Genomic DNA, 20,234 nt, shown 5'->3' on the forward strand with positions numbered 1-20,234 from the left:
GTTGTATTTTTAATAAGTTTGAGCTTAAAACTGTATATATGTGACCACCATATATATATGGCAGTTGCCATGTAGCAGATCAATAGAACAATTACAACAAAAAAACTTGTATTAACATTCATATAAGATAATAGAACTACAGTCCACAGTAGCATCATAGTCCAGACTAATTTGGGCATTTGGAAACCTCTTTTGCATTACTCAATTTATAAAACAGTCAAACTAAACTAATAGCAAATTAAATGATGAAGGAAAATAAAGAATAGAAAAGGGAATATGGCAAAGTAAGATCATGGTATGTTTTTTGTGTTTTTGTTTTGTTTTGTTATTAATACACACTGAGATTGTAATATTAGCAGATGGTAACTAGTTCCAGTGGTTATTGAATGCCAGTAGAATCAGTTCTTACACAGTGCACACTTTAAAAAGTCAAACTTATTTGTCTTGCCCTGTTCATGATTATCAGGCCAGTTGGGGTTTTGTTCCAGATTTTTTATTCTGAGGGATGGCTAAAGCAAGTTTAAAGTGAGAAAAAAAAAATGTTGCCTTGAATTTTTTGCTAATTGGCTTCATTTTGAACCTGTTTTGTAAATGTTTGGCTGACCTTTTATTTCTTTACTTTTTACATTTACTTGTTCCAGTACCTCATGATTACCCTTAGAACAGAGAGAGCTGGCCTTCCACCAGCAGGACTAACGTCAGGGTATTTTTGAATATACTGAAAGTAAGAAGTAGCAGCAGGAGTCCTTCTGGGGCACCCAGGGGGATGTTGTCTTCACTACGTCTGAAAAGATTTGCCTCACAGAGAGCTTTCTAAGTGCAGAGCCTTTGAGTATCCCAGTGTCAACGTTTCCACCAATATTGCCTTGTTTTTCTTTCTTTACATTTATGTAGGAATTTAGTGCTTATACCAAGTCCCAGATTGACTATTGGGCTCCTAAAGCCCTCTATGTACCTACACCAAACATACAGCCATATACGTGAGCCTTGGCATTCTTAGCTTCGAAACAGAATTGGAGTTTGATTATTTTTTAGCTTAGATTACCGGTTGATAGATTCTGTTGAATATGTACCTTCTCAGGCTAAACACAAGGGGAAGTGAGCAAAGTAGGGGGATGAAAATACCCCAAATTTCTCCAAGACTTTAAATTTTTATTGGTTACACTCCAGTCACACACGTAACTAAAAACTGTGTCGTATAAAAATCTTAATTTTATTAAAATATTACACCTTACTAGTTACTTAATGTTTGTATCAAAAATGAGAGGGGGGAAAATCCTAAGAGTGTAGTTTGAATGTGAAATTTTAATTAAAAAAAATGTTTTTTGTTGATTAATTTTAGAGAGAGAGAAGAGAGAGGGAAGGAGGGAGGGAGGGAGAGAAAAAAAGAGAGAAATGGTGATTTGTTGTTTTACATATTTATGGATTCGTTTGATTCTTGCATGTGCCCTGACCAGGGATTAAATCCTTAACCTTGGTGTATCGGGATAATTCTCTAATCAACAAAGCTACCCAGCCAGGGTTAAACTAATTTAAAGTTAGCTTGATGGCAATATGTCATTTATCTCTTGCATTCATGCATTCTTCCATATTTTATTTTTTTTTATATGAAACACCCATTCTCAGTTTGGGAAACTTCTTCCCACTCAATGAATTGAACCCCATTGAGAATTTGTTTTCTGGCACAATTTGAATCTTTATTCTTTAACAAATACCTATCTTTAAAAAATGTTAACTTAAAACAATATATTGACACAATCATCTGGTGTGATTGGTGGGTGGATCTAAGATGAAGACTTTTGTAATAACTGAATGCGACAGGCTCAAGAATTGTTTATTTTTGGTTTGTAAGACATTTACTCTTGATTAGAAGTTGGTTTGGTAACCTAAGTCATTTTGTCTTCTTGAGTTATTTATAACACATCTGTTTATTTCCTAGAGTATAATTAGTTGTACAGCTATAGAAACTTTATGAGATAATCTAGTTTAAATATTTACCTAATTTTAAATATGAGAAAACTGAGACAGTTTAAATGAATTGTCCAAAATTCACATACTTAATATTTTCTTTCTTTCATCTGTCTTTCTGTGCATGGAAGCTTCGCTATTCTCTGCGTCTCTTCTGTGTAAATACTAAAGCCTGAAGGAGTAATGCTTTATTTAATTGGTAAGGAGTGATCATTTCATAGAACATCCATCCTCTGAATTTCTAGGTCTGACTCCTGTCCCAAAGGACATGGAGAAGATGGTTTTAGTTACACACCATCAATTGCTTCCAGAGAGACCTGGCAAACGGCCAAAACAGATACCTTTTATATGGAGACTTTTCCTTCTTGTTTTCTGTGTGCTTTATCGTTATCCTAGCAATCCAGGGCCTAGGCCTGCCCATAGTGAAATTAAAGTCCTCTAGGTTTCTTTCTCTCAATCAGGACTATCGATCACTTTTAAGGTAATATGCCAGCCAAAGGGAAGCTATGTCATTATGAGGTAAATGACTGACAGCTTGAGCCTTCAGGACCTATTTTTGTTTTTTAAAATATTCATGGTTAAGTAAATGGGTGTTTGATTTTTAGATTGAGTAGAAAAGATGCTTTTGGAAGGATAAGTCTTCCGGGTACTCTGGATATTCTAGGCTGTTGCAACCCCAAAACCAAGTAAGTAAGGGTAAGAGCCATTTTCTAAAAGCTTTAGACTCATCTCATTGTTACTAATGTTTCTCAGTGAAGAGAAAGTACATATTTTTCCTAAGAAACATGATAGTATATTAAGTTCTCCAAAAACATTTTAATAATGAAACTGATAGCTAAGAGATTGCTTCTATGATTGAACGACATTTGAACTTGTAAGACTGAGATTCATTGGATAGAGTTATCTTTTTATTTTTATACTATTCAGGACACTGAATCTAATCCATTTCTCCTCCAAAAGGAAACCCTGCAGCAGATAAAAATTATCTCAATAAACAGCCCCCTTGTTTTTCTGAATGCAAAGAAGTTTCATACTGACTTAATAAATATAATCCAAAAAGAAAATGCCAGCAACCAGCCACTTGATGATACCAGCAAGGTAAGATAAACTGTTTCATGATGTTAATGTCACGATACAGGTAACCTTATATCATGATATTAAAAAAATGCATCACATAATTATAATACATTATAAAAGTATACAGAGACTGTTCCCTCTGCAAAACCTTATATTGTGTTATTCTTTTTATTTGGTTCTGACAGCTCTTAGGTCATCACTCTCACTTGTTTATTTTTTCTTCCATTTGTTCATTCATTCATTTATATATACATTCATGCAGCATATATCTAATGGACATGTGTACTGGGCACTATAATCTTGAGAAGAATAAGTAAGACAAATTACTTAAATTAACAGACCATTTTACCAAGAGGAAGAAGAATTAGATCTAACAGATAGAAAATATGATAAATGACTCAGAAAAGCATAAACTATTGCCATTACTATATCATTATTATAAAATGCTAGCATTCTTTATCCCCATAACTTATCTCAATTAATAGAGATAGTAAATCAAATATGCATTGAGATGTGCCAGGTAAATGAGCCATCTGCAATCATTTGAAGTTGTAAGCCCTCTGCAATGTTAAGAACATGGACTTTGGGATTAGGCTGCCTGGGTTAGCTGTGGGGCCTTAGCCGGATTATCAGATCATTTATGCGTTTTTCCTATTGGTAATCAAATAAAATAATGAATTAATGTATGCAAAGTAATTATCACAGTGCCTGGTCTATTCAATACTATAAATTTCTAGCTAGTATTATTAGTTCTATTTAGTGCATCTAGTACCCTCTCCATGAAGCTCTCACTGACTACTTTAGATAACAAAGATCTCTCTCTTCTCTTGTATCCTTGAGCATGTACCATCTCCCACTCAGGTACATTCCCATTTCTGGTCTTTCAAGGGCTGTCCATGACCACATTGCTGCTTCATGCAGCTTTCTGATTCTGCCTCTGGCCTCATGCTGTTTCATACCACAGAGGCCCGAGATACAAGATCAGATATGAACTTTTCGGGGAAAGACAAAATGAATATGTGAGATTCCTTGTAAAATTACTATTTATTTATTTATTTATTTATTTATTTATTTATTTATTTATTTATTATTTTTATTGATTTTAGATAGAAAGGAAGGGAGAGGGAGAGAGAGACAGAAACATCGATGAGAGAGAACTTCGGTTGGTCCCCTCCTGCGTTACCCCCCACCCCCCGCACTGGGGATTCGGTCCACAACCTAGGCATGTGCCCTGACTGGGAATCAAACCAGCAACCTCTTGGTGTATGTGTCGATGCTCAACCATTGAACCCCACTGGCAAGGCTCCTTGTAAAATTGTTATTAAGAGTTTTAAGATGGTGACAGCAGAGCATTAAACCAAATGTGAGAGACCCTTTTAGACGTGGAGCCCTGTGTGACTGCAGGGTCACAAGTCCATAAAGATGACCCTGTCTGTGTATCTCCAGACCTGTCTTTACCCCTCACTGTGCTCTTTAGAATATCACTTTCATCAGAATGTTAAGAACCACCACCTGTGGTTATGGATTGAGAAGAACTTGCTCTCATGTCAAAGGGGGAGATACATTTCTGTTTGTTGAAGTTGGGCAGTAGGCCTATTTCTCTCACAAAGCCATGTATACCTCCCAGTTATGTTAAACTGTGCCAGGAGAGCAGTAGGTTCTTGTGGCAGATGTCAAGCTCACAACCGCCACGCAAAGCAGTATTGTGGCAACATTTGTCTAGAGTTTCCAATAACTAACCTGCAAGAAATTTGAGGTCTTATTTTACTAAAATGTAAATTTACTTTTTGAAATTATGTATTACTTTATGGGTTTTATCATATCTAGTGAAATATCGGGCATGAAGATTTGTATAACTAATTATTTACTAAAAGCCAAATATGTTTTCCTTAGAATATATTCCTGTAGGACTAAGGTTGCTCCAACTTGTTTTCAGAAATTAAAAATTGGCATGTGTTTTTTATCTTGTAAAATGTCAAGTCACAAATAAACCTCATTAAGACAGCCTTCTGTGAAGACGCTCCACATATATAATTTTATTTACATGGGACCGGAAATTTGAGTCTAGTAATCAATCAGAGTTCATGGAATTTAGATTATTGGTAGGTTACAACATCCAAAAGAGTATTTAACTCCAACTTTATGATGGTGAGAAAGAATTCATTGAAAATGAGTTTCACTATAATGAGAATAACGCAAACATTGTATATATCTGCATGCTGTGAATTTTAAAGAACACAGCAAGGATTCGGATAGCCATCTGGAAGCCTTGGTCTCAGCGGAACTGGGATAAACCCATTTTCAGCATGGTTACATAGATGGCATTAGGTAGTATGGATGTTCTCTTGGGTATCCCATATTATTCCGTTACACAATGTCTGGGATGTCTGCTTGTTTTAACGCCTACACACTTAATCTAAATTGTTTTAGAGTAATGAGTCTGCATCAATTAATCTCTGCTGGGGTGTTGCCTCCTTTCATTTGGCTGTGCACCGTGGCCTACAGTTCTGTCTTGAAATAAAGTGCTCTGCCTAGCCTTGGTTTTCTCTTCTCTGACAGCTGCATTTTCAACAGATAGTGATGATAGAAAGGCATTTAAAATACCCCAGGACAGGAAGAATCATATTCTATGAAACAAACTGAAATAGGATCCCTTTTTGTCATACTGTGGTGATATTACTCTGTGTTTATCACCATTAAAATTCTGCCTGAATGCAGAAGGTTAGGAGGATCTCAGGCTACCAGTGTTTGATGGATTTGTGTAGACTTCAGATATTCACTAATGATATTAATCATCTTTTTTTTTTTTTTTTTTTCCATTTTTGGCCTCACTTTGCAAGATAAATTTCAATCTTCTGTTTATTCAAAATTTTATTCTGCTCAGAGGAGGTTTGATTATTTGTTCTTAGTAGACTTCATTTTTTTTTTTTGAACAGTGTTAGATTTACAAAAAATTGAGAAGTTAGTATAGAGAGTTCCTATACACTCTACACCACGCAGTTTCCTCTATTAACATCTTTCATTAGTGTGACATTTATTGCAATCAATAAATCACTACAGAGTACATTATTATTATTATTAAAATCCATGCTTTATTCAGATTTCCTTAGTTTTACCTAAAGTCCTTTTTCTGTCCCAGGATTCCACCCAGAATATCACATTACATTTAGTTGTACTGTCTCCTTTGGTTTCTCTTGGGTGTGATAGTTTCTTGGTCTTTCTTTCTTTCTTTCTTTCTTTCTTTCTTTCTTTCTTTCTTTCTTTCTTTCTTTCTTTCTTTCTTTCTTTCTTTCTTTCTTTCTCTTTCGACTTTGACAGTTTTGAGTAGTACTGGTCAGGTATTTTGTAGAATTTCCCTCTATTGGATTTATCTGATATTCTTCTCACTGAAAGACTGGGGATATAAGTTTTAGAAGGAAAACTAGGCAGACAAAGTGCCATTTTTATCACATTATATCAAGGGTACATACTACCAACATGATTCATCACTGTTGATGTTGATTGACCTTGATGACTAGATGAGGTAGGTAGTGTTTGTTAGGCTTCTCCACTGTAAAGTTATACTCTATTTCCCCCCTTTCCATACTGTGCCCTTTGGAAAAAGTCTCTGAGTACAGTCTCTGCTTCAGGAATAGAGTCATTTTTTACCTCCTTGTAGTTGGAATACTTAGATAAATTATTCAAAATTCTTCAGCATAGAATATTTCAGACAAAGTACTTTTAAGATTAGGAAAAGGAAACTCACATTCATGAATGTCTTTCATTAGCTCGTCCCTTTTATTGGGCTAACTTAATCATCACCAACCCCATGATGCAAAACAACCTGCTGGAAATTATGAGATAACTGTCAGAACCAGACTTAAAATATATAAGGTGCACCACTGAGTATCTAGAAGGGAAAATAATTAGATGTTGTGTAATCAGTCTCTAAGATAAAAACTGATTTCACAGGAGAAATAGTATAATTTAATAGTTTATAGCATGAGGTTCACCATGTAAAGGCATGAGCTTAGGTTTAGCTTTATGACTTTGGTTAAGTTATTTAATCTTTCCAAAATTTAGAAATTTTAAAATTTTCTATCAAAAGTGAGATTAGTAACTTCATAGGATTGTTCTGAGAATTAAATGATTAATGTAAAGTCATTGGAATACAGTAAGTAGTCAAGAAATATCAATTGTCATCATTAACAATATTAACAGTAATACTTTTTTTGAGAAGTGGATAGCTTTAGAGCATCAATTATATTTAATTTTAAGTTTAATTGTAGGATACAGAGTCATTTTTATTCTTTAGCATTTTCATAAATCAGGACTGTTTCTCAGGCATTTTCATTGATCTTCAGATGAATAGTTAACTTTTATATAATATGAAATATGTGGTTAGTGACTTTCTCTAAAAGAATGCTGTGTTAATGAGGTTACTTTATGATTGGATATACTACATGAAAATGTTTAATTCATGGTCAAAAATCCAAACAAACTTAGTCTTGCATAAAATATTCTAAACAAGATTGTCTTACTTGATAACACAAACTATCTACTGAACGAACTTATACTTAGAGCTAATTATCATCTTATTATTTCAGTTTGTTGTATCTGAAATAAATAGATGATGGAAATTTATTATTGGAGGCTAATGTTTTGTTATTTATGGAGAAAAGAATAATGTACTTTTTTTTCAGGGAGGGAAATGAATTTTTGTAATATTGTTATTTTTTATATTTGTTTTCATTTCAGTGCGAGCAAAACACATTGCTAACTTCTCTATCCAATGGCAATTGCAATGGTGAGTTGTTTTAAAAAACTAAGTGTTCTGACTTGAATATTCACCAGAGAATAATAACTTCTTCCCCATCTCCTCTCTCTGCCTTCCTCCTCTGTCCTACTCCTTTCTCTCCTCCTCTTCTTCCTTTTCCCTCTGCTCTCCACCTCCTCTTCCTTCCTCCCACTTTCTCCTCCTGTTATTCTCTGTTCCCTGCTTGGTCCTTCCCTTCTCCCTCCTCCCCCTTCCCTTCTTCTTCTTGCCTTTTCTCTTCTCCTCTTCTTTGTCTTCTTTGTCTTCGTCCTGCTATTCTTGCCTCTTGCTCACTTTTAGAAGTAAATTTAAGTAAAGATGTATAAATCTACATAGGACGAAGATGTAAAACTTTATTACAAGGCAATAAAAATACCCGAAACCCTTAAATATATGGTATTTATAAATAGACAAAGGGGAATACCATATCCATTGGTTAGAATACTCAGGATGAAAAACAGATCAGTTCTTTTTTCTTTCCATTTTGTTTGTCAACTTATTTTGTCCATTAGATTCCACAAATAAGTGAGATCATGTGGTACTTGTCTTTCTCTGACTGGCTTATTTCGCTTAGCAAAGTACTCTCCAAGTCTCTCCATGCTGACTCAAAGGGTAAGAGATCTTTCTTTCTTACAGCTGCATAGTATTCCACTGTGTAATTGTACCACAGCTTTTTATCCGCTCATCTACTGATGGGCACTTGGGCTGTTTCCAGATCTTGGCTATTGTAAATAATGCTGCTATGAATATATATATATATATATATATATATATATATATATATAATTTGAAATTGGTGCTTTGGGATTCTAGATAGAAATTTAATCTCAATAGGACAATTTAATGGCAATTGACAAAGTCATTCTAAATTTTGTATAGAAACTCAAGTGACCAAGAATAGACAAAACTCTTAAAATATATGAATGAGAGCGGTAATGTTTTCTTAGTCATCAGGATGTATTATTAAGCTCTAATAATTAGTGCAGTATGGTATTGGTTCATAGATAAATGAAGAGATCAAAAGTCAAAGTAGAGCTTAGATGGACAAAAAATCCCACATACATTGGTGTTTGATTTGTGACAAAAAGTGGTACTGCAGAGCAATGAGATAAAGGCAGTCTTGCTAGTATATAGTGATGAGACAACTGTGTGTCCATCATAAATGAAAGTAGACCTCCTTTCTCTCATACCATACCCCCAGTTCAATACCAAGTGAATCAAAGGCCTGAGAGTGATAGACAAAATATACATTTAGAAGAGAATATATATAAGAACTGCAAAGCATTAATCATAAAGACAATGTTTATTAAACTTCACTAGATTATTTATTAAGAGCTTTTGTTTACCAAAAAGCACCAAATAAAGCATGAAAGATAAGCCAGAGTGAAAGAAGATAGATGTAACATCTAAAGTGGAAAACTAGCCCTGGCTGGTTTGGCTCAGCGGTTGGAGCGTCGGCCTGCGGTCCTGAGAGACCCGGGTTCGGTTCCCGCTAAGGGCGCATACCTCGGTTGCAGTTTGTCCCCGGCCCTGGTTGGTTGTGTGGGTGGCAGGCACTCAATGTGTCCCTTCACATCGATGTTTCTCTCTCTCTCTCTCTGTTCCTCTTTCTCCCTCCCACTCTACCTGAACAAAAAATGGAAAAATGTCCTCGGGTGAGGATAAAAAAAAAAAAATAAAGTGGAAAACTAATTGCTCTCCCCAAGAAATCAGGTAGTAAGAAGACAGATGGTCCAATAGAATATTAGGCAAAAGACATGAACAAGCATTTCTCAAAAGGAGACATTTTCAGTTTTACCAATAAATATATTAAAATATGCCTAACTTCACTATTATTATTCATAATAATTACTGGGGAAATATAAGTATATATATATAAAAATATATATATGGTAAAAGTGTAAAAGGCTGACAATGTTAAGGGTCCCTGAGGATGTAAGGCAACAAGAAGACTCTCATAATGCTGGTGGGAGTGTAAACTGTTACAACCACCTTGGAAAGCAGTTTGACATTATAGAAAGTTGAAGACACACTTACCATGTGGCCAGCAATTCCACTTCTACTTATACATCCTAAAGAAATGGGAGTTTTTATGTACAGCAAATTACACAAATAAGAATGTTCATGCAGTATTGTTTGTAACTGTCCCTATCTAAAAACAGCTCACAGTTCACAAAAAGGTAGCAGGTATATAAAAACTGTGTTTTATTTGATGCATTTATTATTATAGTTATACAAAAGTGAAAATTAGATGAATCTTGTAAACATAATTGGGAAAAAAGCAAGACAAAAGAGAAAATTTTATAATTCCAATTTCATTGACAAAATAACAAAAAAAGCTAAGCTATATTAATTTTTGCACTTCTAAAGATGATAAAAAGGAATCTTTTAATATTTGTACCTGGAAACCTATAAATATTGCTCATAGTAGCATTTTTATATAATTTTCCCAAATCTGAAAACTACTAAAATATCTACTAACAGTGCAAGAATAAGTGAAATGTTTATATGAGAATAAAAGACCTATTATAATATTTATTATATTATTGTATATAGTATGTTTTAAATAAATGTATAACATACAGAATAAAATAAATATTGTATAAGTAGATGAATCACTTACATGATCCATATCAACATGAGTGCAGCTCAGACATTAGCTTCTCTGTTTTTTTCTGACTTCTTATGGCAAATTTACTTTATACTTTCTTGTGCACTAAAAGAATGCGTATATGATACTGTAAGCATTCTGTAATAATGTACATATATGTAATATAGTACTTATATAACAATAATTTCTTTTTTTAAAATGTTTTTATTGATTTTAGAGAAAGAGGTAGGGAGAGAAACATGAAACATTGATGCAAGAGAAAAGCATTGACCGGTTGCCTCCTGCACATGCCCCGACCAGGGATTGAACCCACAACCTGGGCATGTGTCTTGACTAGGAATCGAACCCACCACCTACTGGAGCACAGGCCAATGCTCAACCAACTGAGCCACACTGGCCAGGGCTATAATGATCATTTCTTGAGTGCCATACTGTCCTGACAATCTGAAAATGTTTTCAGGGCATTTTTACCTCTCAGTGCTAGACAAGGCCCACTTTGCACAAGAAGAGTACCTGATGGGCACTGTCACCTTTGCTGTATTCTTGTGCAACTTTTGGCACCCAGTGGCCCTTTTACAGTGGTCAGAACTGGTTGGCCGGAATATTTCTTCGGCATCCTCTTCTCCCTTCTGAAACTCCGAAGTATCCCGGGTTCTCCCATCTCTTTCTTGTTCAGGAACATTGTCCTGCTTTTACTTCCCTGTGCTTTAAATGTTAAGGTTACATTCACAGTTCTGGTTCTTGGTTTTCTTTCTCAACCCAACTACAGTTTCACTTTCATTACCTGTAATTCTTGGTTTTATTTCCTTTACTTTTTCACTTCTGTGACTCTGATTCTGTCCTTAACCATTTTCAAAATGAATTAGTATGATTTTCTTTTAAAATTATTTTTCTGCTAAGAGACATTCTTGGTTTTATTCCGTGACTAGAAAACACCTCGTTTCCCTTGTTTCCATTAGACATAGCTAATAGATCAGGTCACCTCCTATGACGCAAAGCAGCCTGAGACTCTGCTAAACATGAGGCAGCAGGAAGCTACCGCGAATGGTTGGTGTGGACACCCAAGCTGAGGTGTGATCGCCGGTCCAGCTCTTTCCTATTTGTGATGTCATAACTTTCATTTTATATCATCTTTACTTAAAACTCTTCTTATGCTTAAAAAAATGATAAAGGTTCCCTTCTGAGGATCAAGTGCCTGCTCTTCAGTGTGGCACCTGAAATTCTTCTTTATCTGCACCAACCGTTTTCCCTTTTACTATGCACTGCATGCACCCGCCATGAACTTACACCGATCAGTCAATGACCCTCGACCTCTAATTTAATTATCCCTGGCTCTGAAGCTTTATTTGGATTTCCTTGGATATAACCATCTCCCTTCTTCGCCCATCCAAATCGTATCCTCTTTTCAAGATTTAATTGAGAAGTAAATTGAAAGGACGCAATCTTTGGCAATCCCGTTAAGCCCAAAAATAAGTTAACAAGAGCCATGCAAGGAAGTAGAGAGTCAATTGCGACCTGGAGTTCAGTGTTTACAGCTTTAAAATGGAGAGCATCGTAACAGAGAGACACTTCCGCACCTTTCACTCAAACACACGTGGCCTCCTATCTTTATAGAGTTACTTTTTTATTTGTGCATATTTTTCTCTTAACTCGATTTTAAGGCAAGGGATGCTTTTTTTTTTTTTTTTTTTTTTCCATTTCCATTGCATTATCTTTCATTGTCCAATAAACACTTGGTCAGTAAATGAAAACTGCAGTGATGATATTTGTATAGCATTTGACAGTTTTCAACAGTTTTCTTTTCAATACTTCTGAAAGAGGTAATAGGTAAATACTATACTTTCATTTTCAAATAAGGAATAGTATACTATTCATTTTACTGATGAAAAAGTTGAGGCCCATAGGGGATAGGAACTTGCTCTGGGTCATACAGGTAGGGAACAGAGGCAGAACTAGAGCCCCTGTCACATGCAGACATGCAGACAGACGAGAATGCTTAACACTGGCATTCAGGAGCACTGATCTGAACTAGTCTGCAAGGACACAAGCAAGAAGCGTGGGGTGTTGCAATCCAGAGAAGAGGAGGTGACAGTGCCATCTTCCTCTGGTTTGGTCACAGGGTTTTGAAAATGGGGAAAATGAATAGACTTAAAAGAGATTTCAGCCTGGCCGGTGTGGCTCAGTAGCTGAGCGTCAACCCATGTACCAAGAGGTCGCTGGTTCGATTCCCGGTCAGGGCACATGCCCAGATTGTGGGCCCGATCCCCAGTAGGGGGGCATGCAGGAGGTGGCCAATCGATGTTCTCTGTCATCAATGTTTCTATTTATCTCTCCTTCCTCTCTCTCTAAAATCAATAAAGGATTTAAAAAAAGAGAGAGATTTTAGCAGGTAATGAACATAGCTGACATTGTTTGGGAAAGGGAGAGGGCAATACAAGTGATGATTTTGAAGCTTTAAACTCTCATACTGGGATAACAAGGGAACCAAGGAGGACAGCTAAAAGGGAAGGTGTGTTTATTTTAGAGGATGGTGAATTTAAGATACTGGGAGGTATCCAAGAGACATCCAGTGGGTTTTGGGAGCACCAGAGAGATCTGAAAGTAACTAAAGCAAAGTGATAGGTTAGCTGGGCAAGGGAGTGGGAAAGAGAAGAAAATACCCTCTCTAACCATCTTTACCAAAGGGGAAGATTCGTAATTGAGCACAGAATTGAATCATCACAATATATAAAACAAGCTGTGTAAATAATAAAGTGGAAGTCATCATATTTCTCTGAATAAAAAAAAAAAGTGCTGAAATGTGGAGAAATTTTACATTACCATGTTTAGTAGGTCATGTCCCAGAACACTTCAGTCCAGTTATGCCATTAGCAAGAGACACTCTGGCAACGTCTCTTAGTAGGATTTGCCAGACGCCCCGCCCAACTGCCTCACCACCTGCTTCACTTCAGATTCTCCTCCAGGTCTCAAGGTCCACACAGCTCCCATTTCCTTTCAGTTCTGCCTTAATTAATGCATGTCCTGGTCCACTTGGCAAATCTTTCCTCTCTGTACTGAACACCTCTTATGTCCCGTGCACGGTGAGCAGTGCTGCATAATTCAGGATGGAAAAAGCAGGCGTGATGTCTGCCCAAAAGGACCCTGGAGTCTAAAATAAGCTTCCTTCCCTCACCACCACCCTCCACGCCCCAAGCCGCCACCCACGTGTGTTAGTTTCCTATTGGTGCTGTAACAAATTTCCATACACGTGGTGGTTCACAACAGCAAAAAAGTTATTATCGTATAGTTTTAGAGAACAGAAGAAGAAATGAATCTTGCGGAAGAACAATCAAGGTTTTAACAGGGCTGTTTTTTTTTTTTCTGGGGAATATTTTTCTGGAGGCCAATCCATTTACTTTTTTGCCCTTTACAATTTCTAAAGGCCGCCTGCATTCCTCACGGGCCATTCCTTTATTGTCACACCAGCAGTCTGGCATTTAAGAATCTCTCTCTGACCTCTTTTTCTGTGACATCTCCCCTGACCTGGACCCTTCTGCTTCCTTCTCATAAGGATCCTGTGATTACATTGAACTCTCTGAAATAATCCAGGATAATCTCCCCATTTTAAGGCCAGATCAAGGTCTTCATTAATTTAATAAAACTGCAAAGATCCTTAGCCATGTAAGGCAACATATTCAGAGTTCCTGGGGATTCCAAAATGGACATTTTGGGGAGCCATTATTTTGTCTACCACACCAAGTCACTCCGGTACCTCCTTAGCACTTTCTTCCTAGTTTTTCAGACTTTCTGCACATCAAATTACTAATTAAATTGACTGGGTTTCTGGCTTGGTTGTGAGTCCATGGAGGGCAGGGACCATTATCTCTCTTGTCACCCTTCTACTTGCATTTCTTAGGACACTGCGTATTGTCAGCACCCAATGCATCCATGTTGATTAACTGCTCCAGTGAATGAATAAATTCATGAATGAGGTGCTCAATAATATCTGCATATGTTTGCAAAAGATAGTGGTGTGGTTTGTCCTGAAGATTTCTTATCTCTTGCCAAATTAGAGATATAAATCTGCTTCTTAATAGTTAATTGAGAGCAACAGAAAATGCCTTCTTTTAAAAAATCATGAGTGACTCACACAGTCAAGAACCTTTTGAAGTATATGAAAAGCACTCCTAAATTATGCAACTATGAATACGTTTTAATAAAAGCAGTTAATGAATATGCCACCGGAAAGAGTGTGGAATAACTGTTCGCTGACAATTGATGGTTAATTTTTTTTTCTGAAATTTTTTTTTGTAGATAAAGCGCATTATTTACCACATCCTACATGAGTATAGATTAGTTGTCTCCTGTGCACATACTCCAAGCTTACCCATTTTGCTTAAGGCAGGATATTAACTGTGAATTCACTTTACTCTTTTCTAGGACAATGCGATTTTTATTGCACTGTTTGATTTACTTAGAAGCTTCGAATACATGATCACAGCCATAAAATCAGTACAATGGCAGAACTGAGAGGATACTGTGCAAAAGAAACATCACCTATTTTTGGAAAGATTTCAGCACCGTCTATTGTATTTAAATTTTCATTTGAGTGATAGTAACTTTTTCATTAAGAATGTCTTTTCTATGTACAAAAAACATCATAAATTGATTCCTTTAAAATAGCTTAGTTAAATTATTATCTATAACTTTTGGCACAATTCTTTTCTTTTGCTTTATTTTCTTGTTTTGGACAGTCTAAAAATATGCACACATTTTAATTAAAGGAATAGGAAAGAGGAAATTCAGTCATAAAAATGAAAGACAAAGCAAGTACACACTGAAACAACGGAAGGGAAAATTTTGTAACACTATTGATAAAACCCAAACATTTTCTTAAAAATGTTTTATTTGCCCTGGCTGGTTTGGCTCAGCGGTTAGAGTGTTGACCCACAGACCAAGGAGTTGGGGGTTTGATTCTGGTCAAGGGCACGTATCTCAGTTGCTGTTCATCCCAGCCCTGGCTGGGGTCGTGCAGGAGGCAGCCAATTGATGTGTCTCTCTCACGCTGATGTCTCTCTCTCCCCCCCCCCCCACTCTATCTGAAGATAAATAGAAAAATATCCTCAGGTGAGGACTTAAAAAAGGTTTTTATTGATTTTCAGGAGAGGAAGGAAGAGGCAGAGAGAGATAGAAATATCCATGAGAGAAAGAAGCATCAACATCAATTAGCTGCCTCCTGCACATCCCCTATCAGGGATCGAGCCCGCAACTCAGGCTTGTGCCCTGAGTGGGAATCGAACCAGCGACCTCTTGGTGTATATATCAATGCTCAACTGCCGAGCCACATTGGCTGGGCAAACCCAAACATTTTAAGTTAACAATTTATATCTACTTCAACTATAACATGATTACAAGTAAATGCAGAGAATGGCAAGGATAACTTTCAAGTGAGATAAATGTGATAGGACAAAAAAGAAAAGAAAACATTTATTTTCATATTTTAAATTATTTTTTAAGTTTATATTTTATTGTAGACAGTATTATAGATGTCTCCCCTTTCACCCCACTTACCCCCTCCATCCAGCTGCCGCCCCACCCCAGGCCTTCACCACACAGTTGTCTGAGTCCGTGGGCTATGCATATATGACTATAAATTCATTGGTTAATCTCTTCTCATCCCCCTTCACACCTTCCCTCTGTGGTTTGTCAGTCTGTTCCATGCATCCATGCTTCTATTTCTATTTTATTGGTCAATTTATTTTGTTCATTAGATTCCACATATAAGTGATATGATGTTTGTCTTTCTCTGACTGGCTTATTTCACTTTGCATAATAATCTCCAGTTCCATCCATGCAGTTGCAAAAGGTAAGATTTCCTTCTTTTTTAATGGCTGTGTAGTATTCCATTGTGAAAATGTAACACAGCTTTTTATTCACTCATCTACTGATGGATATTATGTTCTTTTGAATTGGTGTTACAGGATTCTTAAGGTATATTACCAGAAGTAGTATCATGGGGCCAAAAGGCAGCTTCATTTTTAATTTTTGAGGAAACCTCATACTGTTTTCCACAGTGTCTGCACCAGTCTCCTCTCCCACCAGCACTGCACTAGGGTTCCCTTTTCTGCACATCTTCGTCAGCACTCATTTATTGATTTATGAATGGTAGCTATTCTGGCAACTGTGAGGTGATATCTCATTGTGATTTTAATTAGCATCTCTCTGATGATCAGTGATATTGAGTATTTTTTTATATGTTTATTGGCCATTTGTTTGTCCTCTTGGAGAGCTGTCTATTCAGGTCCTCTGATCATTTTTAATTGGATTGTCTTCCTGGTATTGATTTGTATGAGTTCTTTATGCATTTTGGGAATTAACCCCTTATCAGATGTATCATAGACAAATATGATCTCCCATATAGTAGTTCTTTTTTCATGTTGTTGATATTTTCGTTTGCTGAAGTTTTTTTACTTTGATATGGTCCCATTTGTTTATTTATTTTTTTGTTTCCCTTGTCCTAGGAGATATATAGGCCAAAAATATTGCTACAAGAGATGCCTGATATTTTACTGCCTATGTTTTCTCTTAGGACTTTTATGATTTCGTGATTTACTTTAATTTTTTTTAACCCATTTTTAGTTTATTCTTGTGTATAATATAAGTTGGTGGCCTAGTTTAATTTTTTTTGGATATACCTGTTCAATTTTTGCAACACCATTTACTGACAAGACTGTGTTTACTCCATTACACATTCTTGCTTATTTTGTCAAATATTAATTGGCTATAAAGGTGTGGCTTTATTTTTGGCTTCTCTATTCTATTCTATTGGTCTATATGCCAATCATTTACCAGTACCAGGCTGTTTTGATTACAGTGGCCTTGTAGTATACTTTGATATCAGGTATTGTGATACCTCCAACTTTGTCTTTTTTTTTCTCAAGATTGATGAGACTATTCAGGGTGTTTTTTGGTTCCATATAAATTTTTGGAATATTTGTTCTATCTGTGAAATATGCCATTGGTATTTTAATAAAAATTACATTAAATCCATAGATTTCTTTGGGTTGTATGGACATTTTAATGATGTCAATTCTTCCAATTCATGAACACAGTATATACTTCCACATACTTTTAGTTTCCTCAATTTCATTCGTTAGTGTTCTACAGTTTTTTGTGTACAGGTCTTTTACCTCTTTGTTTAAATTTATTCCTAGGGGCCTTATTATTTTTTTGTTGCAATGGTAAATTTGGTTGTTTTCTTAGTTTCTTCCTCTGATAGTTCATTATTGGTGTATAAAAATGCCACTGATTTCTGAATATTAATTTTGCATCCTGCTACTTTGCCACATTCATTTATTAATTCTAGTAGTTTTATGGTGATGGTAAAGTCTTTAGGGTTTTTTATGTACAATATCATATCATCTGTGAATAATGACAGTTTTACTTTCTCCTTTCCAATTTGGAATTATTCTTCCTGTCTGATTGCTCTGGCTAGGACTTCCAGTTCTAGGCTGAATTAGGGTTTTGAAAATGCAATTCCGTGTCTTATTCCTGATCTTAAGAGAAATGCTTTTAGTTTTTGCCCACCGAGTGTGATGTTGGCTGCAGGTTTGTCAGCAATGCCCCTCACTGTGTTGGGGTGTGATCCCTCTATCCCACTTTGTGAGATTCTTTTTCATAAATAGTTACTGAATTTTATCAAATGCTTTTTCTGCATCTGTTGATATGATCATGTGATTTTTATCTTTCATTTTGTTTGTGTGATGTATTACATTTTTAAATTTGTGAATATTGTACCAACTTTGCATCCCTGTAATAAATCCCACTTGATCATTGTATATAATCTTTTAAATGTATTATTGGATCTGATTTGCTGATATTTTTTAAGGATTAGTTGGACAACCTGGGCAAAATGGATAAATTCCTATAAATATACAATCTTCCAAAACTAAATCAGAAAAATCAGTAAACCTGAATAGACTAAATACAACTAATGAAATTGAAGCAGAATAAAAAAAAAAAATCCTAGCAAACAAATGTCCTGGAGCAGATGGCTTCACAGAGGAACTATACCAAACATTTAAAGAACTGAAACCTGTGTGGCCGGTGTGGCTCAGTGATTGAGCTTCAGCCCATGCACCAAGAGGTCGCCAGTTCGATTCTCGGCCAGGACACATGCCCAGGTGGTGGGCCTGATCCCCGCTGTGGGGCATGTAGGAGGTGGCCAATCGATGTTCTCTCTCATCAATGTTTCTATCTCTCTTTCACTCTCACTTCCTCTCTCTCTAAAATCAATAAAGGGGAAAGAATTTAAAAAAATAAAGAACTAAAACCTATCCTCCTCAAACTGCAACTGAGGTTCGTGCCTTTCACCAGGATCAAACCCTCAACTCCTTTGGTCCACGGGCTAATGCGCTAACCGCTGAGCCAAACTGGCCAGGGTCATATTTATTTTTATTTATTTATTTATTTATTTATTTATTGGTACGCGGGAACCAAACCCAGGACTCTCTGGTCCGTAAGCCGAGGCTCCAACCCGCTGAGCCAAACTGGCCAGGACCATATTTTTAAATATATATATATATACATACATATATATATATCATATTAATATTTAACTTTTCTAAGAAAGCTTATTTAATGTTTAATTTTTAGAGATTTTTATGCTATAAAAACTCAATAAAATGTTTTCAAATTAAATAAAAATGTACTTTTGAATAATAAAAATATGCAAGGAAATACGTCACAACTAAATAATGTGCAACTTAATATTGTTTTAGCATTTTTTTATTGTAACTAAACAAAGTGGAATAAAGTATCTATAAACTAATATAGCACTGACGTGTGTGTGTGTGTGTGTGTGTGTGTGTGTGTGTGTTACAAGATTAGGAGATAAAATGAATAATACCAATGTTTATCTTTGCTCGGGATACGTATTTTTCTTTTTCCTGTGATCTGCATTCCCTGTTATCTCTGATAATGAGCAGGAACTCACTATATCTGAGAATATAAATAAAAGCCATTGCATAGTAGAGGTGAGTCCTATGTTTAATTAGACAAATAGTGCGTGATAGTGATTACTACTGAGAAGTCAGTGGATGAGTTAAATTGTAATTACTTATTTTGTTTGAGGTTCTAATTTGCCGTTTTAGGCACATGGCAGCGTAACCTGGACTTATACTTACTGCTTAGCCCTCGTTCCCACGGGAGACCAGGGACATCGAAAGCATACCTGAGGGGACTGGCGTGCAGACGGTCCTCAGTACATGTTGACAGAATGAAAGCAGGAGGAGTTTCAGATCTCAAACTATCATCAGTGTTCAATTAAATGTCCATATGACTGGAATGCTCACATCTCCATATCATTTCTACTTTTGAAAGTATATATCTCTTTCAAGACGACTTGTACAAGAAGGCTTCTTCTCCCTTTTTCTTTTTTTCATTTTAAGTCATGCCATTCATGTGCCTAGCTTATCTTTGCCACTCATGGGACCTTCCTCACATTTGTACCCTTCATTACATTTGAAAAAAAATTTGAACATAGTATATGCTCTAGTTATTTCTCAGTTAATAATCATTAATATAGATCTAAAAATTAAACTTGGAAGCAAATGCAATACCTGAAAAGCAATGTTCAAATACATTAGAATTACTTTGTAACATTTCTTCTTTTCCTAACAGTTACTGTTATACATAAATGTTCAGTATTTATTTTATATTTTCTGCTTGCCTGTTTTTTCTTTAAGCAGCAGGTTTTAAAAATACACAATTTCCCTTATATTTCCTCTCAGTGCTAATTGAGAT

The 20,234-nt window shown here is 35.9% G+C and overlaps 1 protein-coding gene across 1 annotated transcript in view; it reads left to right on the forward strand.

Moving 5' to 3' along the window:
- SLC26A7 (solute carrier family 26 member 7) overlaps positions 1-20,234 on the forward strand; it is a 122,481-nt gene that overhangs the window by 94,479 nt on the left and 7,768 nt on the right. Inside the window, exons 15-16 of the mRNA XM_036263925.1 lie at positions 2,929-3,066; positions 7,783-7,831. Coding sequence (XP_036119818.1) covers positions 2,929-3,066; positions 7,783-7,831 — 187 coding nt within the window. The remainder of the gene's footprint in view (positions 1-2,928; positions 3,067-7,782; positions 7,832-20,234) is intronic.

Source organism: Molossus molossus, unplaced genomic scaffold, assembly GCF_014108415.1.
Source record: "Molossus molossus isolate mMolMol1 unplaced genomic scaffold, mMolMol1.p scaffold_m16_p_16, whole genome shotgun sequence".
Classification (NCBI taxonomy): domain Eukaryota; kingdom Metazoa; phylum Chordata; class Mammalia; order Chiroptera; family Molossidae; genus Molossus; species Molossus molossus.